The following is a 6,210-nucleotide window of genomic DNA, read 5'->3' on the forward strand; positions in this document are numbered from 1 at the left end:
ATTCCCCTGCGGGTTGGTGGCGGCGGCATCAGAACCGCAGTGCAGATCCCCAGGAGCTGGAGAGCGCGACGGAGGGTCCCCTGAGCCCCCGCAGCCGAAGCGCCTCGGCTACTGCGCTGCTCCCTTCGCCCTGGGCCATCCCGGCCCCGCCAGCTCCCTCGCGTTTCTTCCATTGAGACCGAGGTTCCCAGACTGCCCCAATCGCCCTGCCACCCCGGTATCCCTCTTGGAGAAGACCCCGAGGCAGCTGGGCCTGGAGCGTGTGCACCGCCCCTCGGACCTCTGGGTTCTGAATTTCCCTACCGCGGGCTGCCCCGGGGGGCGGGCCCCGGCCCCAGCCTCCGTGAGGTCACTGCGTGTGGTAGCCAATCCGCGGCGTCTAAGTGGGCGGTGCCACCGTCGGGTCCCGGGAACCGAACCCAAGAGCGAGACGAGGGGGACCCCCATGGATTTAGGGGGGAGGGGAAAAGCCATGGGGGGCACCCCTTCGGAACCCCTTTCCCAGGCGCGCGCTCTCCGCTGGAAAAGGCACAGAGAGACACTTTCCCCGGGATCTTAAGTGTGCGGGAGGCTGGCTGGGGGGCTCATCCGGTCCCAACGCCCGAGGTTCGGAAAAGAGAGTTGGCGGAGGGAGCGGACTACGTGCCGGGCCATGGCCTAGGCCCTTCGGCCCCGGCCCCGGCCCCGGCCGCGATGACCTCTTTGCCCTGCTCCCTCCCTGGCCGGGACGCCTCCAAAGCCATATTCCCGGACATCGCCCCTGTCCCATCGGTAGTGGCTGCCTACCCGCTTGGCCTGTCCCCCGCAACCGCAGTCGCCTCCGATTTGCCCTACTCTGGGCCGTATGGCCACCTCCTGCCCTACTCCTACACTGCGCCGGCGACTCCGGGAGACTCCTACCTGCCCTGCCAGCAACCAGCGGCGCCTTCTCAGCAGGAGCCGAAGGCAGGTAAGTCCGGGCGCCGCAGCTCTTCCCACCTCTGGGGTCCTGATCCTTTGCGTCCCTAAACTTCGCCCTCGCCTGGTTGGGCGCAGCTAGCGGGATTCAGACCTTAGTCAGATTCCAAGGGATCTGGGGGTGGGGGGAGGGCGAAGGGATGGGGCGGGAGACAGGGGGGAGGGGCGGGGGCGAGTTGATCTAGGTCTCCTTTCAAGACCGACCTGGTTTCGATTTGCAGTTGTGTGAAGCCGGGCGGCAGGGCTCCCTACCCCACCCCCTGGAGCAGCGGGGTGGTGTGCACCTACGTGTAACGGAAAACTGAAACAATCCAGATGTGGGTGTGGGTGCCTAGCCCCTGCCCCAGGATTCTTTCCGTCGTGGACTCCTTCCCTTCCCCAAGTCGCCTCTCCGGGTTTGTCTTGTCTCCCAAAGCAGTGCTCCAGCCCAAGCCAGACAATTGGAAGTGCGGTCCCAGTTGGAGGACAGTGGAAGTGGGGGCTTATTTGGGGGCCCCTCCCCGTCTCCCTTGGCTGGTGCTTGAATATGCCTGATGGAGGCTGGGAGCTGGCCTTCCAGCTAGGAAGAATCTGGGGCTAGGACCCCACCACCTATTGTTCTAAGAATGTAGCCACAGGTGGGTCAGGCAGCCTCTAGCTATAGATCCTGATGCAGATCCTTCCTGGTGAAGGATCCACCCCTTGCCCTTGTGGGGGACAGGTTAGGGCCCACTTCCTGCTGTCTGGAGCAACTTTGAGTCCCTGAGAAAGTGCTCACTGCAAGGCCTCAAAGAAGCCAAGGAGCTAGCCAGCCTGTCTTCCTGGTCCTGGGCCCGGTATTGGGCAGAACCCGTGCAACTGTATATGCTGATCCGTACTAGCTCCAAATTAGACCTCAGGTCCCCTGCCCTCCCTGCCCCCACCTAACTGTCTTTAGCACAGTCTCCTCCAAGGATGCACATCTACTGGGTGCCTTTGCTTGTGTCAGCCCAGGACCGGGACATCTCTCTCCCTTTCCCTGTTACTCCAACACATGAGCTCATAAACCATCAGAGCCAGAAGTCACCCTAAAGATTTGGGAGCTCAACCTACTGGATTACAGATGGGCAAGCTGAGGCCCTGGGACCGGGTGTGGATGCCTCTTTTCCAGGCCCTTAGTCCTTGCAGATTGGTGTTCACTGCATGAGGCCAGAAAAGAGGATTTTAGAGAATTTCCTCAGAGGCCCCAAAGTGAAGTGCCTTCTGTGCACGGACGCCAGCTGCCTCTCCCAGGCTGCTGTGTCTGTCCTCCTTAAAGGAGGAGCAGTTGGGAGGAGGTTTGTTTGTTTGTTTGTTTGTTTGTTTGTTTTATACAAATGACCTAGGTTCTATAAATGAATCCCTTGGACTTCCCTTTAGTATATGCTCATATGGGACATTTGTGTCTATGTGTGTGTGGCCGGGTGGGAATGAGATCGCCTCGTCCTTCAGAGGATTGTTTACAGGGTTAGTATTTTCATCCCTGTCCTCCACACACCTTGTCTTCCCTCTACTTGGTCTAAGGGCCAGAGAGTGGAGAGTTCCTTTTCTTTACAGAATTTCCCCGGATCCAACGAAAACCATACACGTGCTTAGACTAGATGGTAGCGTTTTTCCTCCCGAAACTGGTGGGTTTGCCCATTCTAGACCGAATGATTGGGGGTGTGAGAGAGGACTTGAGCCCTCCTTTTTGCCCCACCGTGTGTCCACCCGCGCTGCAGGGGAAGGTTTGGCTCCAAGGGAGCTTTGGGAGCGGGCGGGTGCTGCGGCGGTGCCTCCAGGGAGGCCTCTGGGCTCCATAATCGCGACCAGGGCACATCCAGTCGTGACTTGCCACAACTGGTGTGGAGAAGGGCAGCTGTCGGGGGAAGGCATTTGGAGGGGAGTCCTCTGGGAGAGCTGGGGCACCGAGGGCTGGGGGAGTCCAGCAGCAGCGGGGGCTGCCTCCTAAGCGCTGCGTCACCACCCGAGCCTCGTGGTTCACGCAGCCGCAGCCGGAGAGGCGCGGGTGGTCGGTCGCTGGGCGGCCAGCCTGGGGCTTCGAGCGGTAGGGTCAAAGCAGGGGAGGCCGGACAGGCGCGGGCGGGGAGCGGAAACCCAACGGTTTTTCTGGGAATTGGCAGGGGCGGGGGTCGGGGTGGGGGTGGATCTGAGAAGCCCGCAACGCCCGGGGCCCTGAGTGAGGGATGCGGGGGAGGTGAAGGCACCTGGTCATCGGGGCCGGCCCAGGGCGGGGAACCACACGTCGGGGGGAGCACGACCAGAGGAAGGAGGGGCGGGGTGAGGGTGCGGGACTCGGGCCGACATTAGCTGCGTCTGGGCACCGGGGCCAAGTTCTCTCTCGGCTGAAGTGGCCCGGCAGCCCCGAGTGGAAAGCTGCAAACGTTGCCCTGAGCCCGGGAGCATTTTGGTCATTTGGGCCTCCCAGCCCTATCACCCGAATGGAATGATCCCAGGGTGCCCCCGCAGATTGGCGCAGGTTGGGCTGCTCAGACGGGAAGAGGAGGACCCCTCGCCCCGCACCTCCCGTACTCTAGGGCCGCCGTTCCCCCGCCAAGATTCCTAGAGTGGCTGGGCCTGGAGGCAGGAGGTGACCAGATCTCACGGGGCAGCACGGCAGCGAGATCCTGCAGCGGCCCGAAGGGCCTGCGCTGGCCGGCGCTGCGTGCTTTGCGAACCTGGGCCACCTTCCCCGTGAGCGGTGAACCCCTCTGTGAGTGTAGCGGGGAGCGGGAGGGGGCTGTCCCACTCCCACAGGGCTTCTAGAGCCCCTGAGCCGCCTCCCCTAGCCAGCCGGCCACGGGGGGAGGAGAGGGCTGGTCAGTTTCCCTGCAGGGTGCAGCTCGGGTTGGGGTTTGCGCCTCGCAATAGGGGATGGCAAACCCTGAGGGCACTTTCCACTCTCGGATTCTGGTGGGGGGGCGGGGGGCGGGTGCTCATCCTGGCCTCAAGGCCCAATTGGCCGGGCCCCTCCGACTCCCACCCTCCCCACCCCCGGCAGTGGGGAGGCTGCCACGCAAACACTGGCTCGGGCCTCTGAGCATTGTTCTGGAGTTCCCTCGGCCTGGAATGCCCTGCCCCGGTCAGGCCTCAGCCCAGCCCCCGACCGAGCCTTTTAGCCCCACCCTACCCCGAGCTGGCGCCACCGCACCCGCCTGAACTCTGACCTCCCGGCCCTGGCGCCACCTGTACCCTCTCTCCGTCCCTTGGCGCTGTCTTCCTAGGGTCACAGGACCCATGAGTGGGAGCTCCCTGAGGGCAAGAACCGCGTCCTAGCGCGCGGTGGGCGTGGCGCCTGAAGGGGGCGGGGAGCGGAAGGTAGAGGAGGGCCGAGCCGGGTACCCGCGCCCTTTGCTTAGCTGAGGCCTACATGCAAACGAGATGCAAATGAGCTCAGGAAGCCGCGCGTGCGACCCTGTCAACGCCCCACGCACACCGTCTTGTGCCGCCCCCCAGATTCGGAGAAGCCGCCGCTGTCCCCGGAGCCCTCGGAGCAGCGCCCGCAGGCCCCGCCCAAGAAGCTCCGCAAACCGAGGACCATCTACTCGAGCCTGCAGCTGCAGCACTTGAACCAGCGTTTCCAGCACACGCAGTACCTGGCGCTGCCCGAAAGGGCCCAGCTGGCCGCGCAGCTCGGCCTCACCCAGACCCAGGTGAGGCCGGCCCCATCCTTCCTGCAGCTAGCCTTCCCCTGATGTGGTCTCTGGGAACTCACCCCTTCCGGCGTGGGGGGAGGGTTGAAAGGCTGAGGAGCCCCCTAGCCTCGTTGTCACAGTTCTCCTGGCACGTTCCCAAGGGGCCTGCGCGCCACTGCTGGGTCCCTTTCCCTGGATCTCACCCTTCCACACGCATTCTTCTCCTCACCTTCCATCCTTTCCCCTCTTCTCCCCAAAGGTAAAGATCTGGTTTCAGAACAAACGCTCCAAATACAAGAAGCTCCTGAAGCAGAACTCTGGAGGACAGGAAGGGGACTTCCCTGGGAGAGCCCCCTCCTTGTCTCCCTGCTCCCCACCCCTCCCATCCCTCTGGGATCTACCCAAGGCAGGGGCCCTGCCCACTGGTGGCGGTGGCGGCTACAGCAACAGCTTTGGGGCCTGGTATCAGCATCACTCCCCAGATGTCCTGGCCCCACCTCAGATGATGTGAGTCCCAGGAAGGGTGGGTCGGCCCCGGCCCCTAGTCCTCCACAAAGCCTAGGACCCAGCCCACCTGCACCCCTTCTGGTCCTGGAGGAAACCAGCTCCAGATGGGTTTTCTCAAGAGGAAAAGGCGCTAGAGAAGAAAACGGATGTCTCCCTGTAACCAAACAGCCTAATCAAGGACTTTGGTCTTCACCACTGCCCCCCACCACTACCATAGACTGGACACCTCCCCTCCAGCTGATCGGAGGCTCTGGAGGGAGAGTCACTGGCTGAAGTGCAGACTCCTCACAGGACCGCTAGTCTTCCCATCCCTTCCTTGGACTGCAGCCTACCGCCAGCCTGGAGGCAACACCAACAAGAAACACTTGAGTGTTTTTTCCTCTTTGTGCGCCTTGCGCCTTGCCCAACCCTGTTCTGAGCAGAAGCGGAAGTGAAGTGGGCATCCGGTGTCTTCAAGTCGACCACCACCGAGTCCCTCCCACCCTCCACCGATTTTTCCTGGAGGTCAGCGCGTTACCCCCATGACTGATAGATAAACTGCCTCACCCCCCTGGGACGTGGAAGCGATGCTGAAAATGTGGCTTGTGGACCTATGGGTAACTGAAGCTGTTCTTCTAAGAAAGAAAGAAAAAAAAGCCTTCTTTTTCCTGTGTCTATTCAGTTTTAGTAGATACTGGATCTGATTATCCTTTTAATTCAACGGGTATTTATTAAGAGCCTATCGCCGCCTTTCCCACCCTTAATACCCATCATCCCCACACTCACATCCTCTTGGAAACCCAGTAGGGCGGCACTTTGGGGAGAATGGGGGACAAGCAAACTCTCTGGATGAGTGTAAGGAGAGACACCCCCAAACAGGGAGGGTGGGCTGGTGGTTCAGCTCCTCACTGCTGTCTCTGTCCGAGGGAACCGCTCCTATTTATAACCCATCTAGCATCCTTCACATCATGAGCTTTCAGAGATTAAATCTGTATAAAAACCTGGGCCCTGGCTGTGAAGTGTGTTTGTTTCCTGACTTCCGGGGGTGGGGGTTGCTTGCCCATCTCTCTCTTGCCTCCCATCTGACTCTTCCAGCACTGACCTAGAGGACGGGATACTAGTTTTGCCTCTACCC

General features: G+C 61.4%; 1 protein-coding gene across 1 annotated transcript; it reads left to right on the top strand.

The window, feature by feature from the left end:
- The first annotated feature begins 404 nt into the window (after nt 1-404).
- On the top strand, nt 405-6,007 carry DLX4 (distal-less homeobox 4). The gene is made up of 3 exons (XM_047845915.1): nt 405-949; nt 4,411-4,607; nt 4,849-6,007. Exons 1-3 carry the CDS (start codon nt 694-696, stop codon nt 5,098-5,100), a joined length of 705 nt encoding a protein of 234 aa, XP_047701871.1. The 5' UTR covers nt 405-693; the 3' UTR covers nt 5,101-6,007.
- The last annotated feature ends 203 nt before the right edge of the window (nt 6,008-6,210 follow it).

The sequence above is a fragment of the Prionailurus viverrinus genome, unplaced genomic scaffold, assembly GCF_022837055.1.
Source record: "Prionailurus viverrinus isolate Anna unplaced genomic scaffold, UM_Priviv_1.0 scaffold_35, whole genome shotgun sequence".
In the NCBI taxonomy this organism is placed as follows: domain Eukaryota; kingdom Metazoa; phylum Chordata; class Mammalia; order Carnivora; family Felidae; genus Prionailurus; species Prionailurus viverrinus.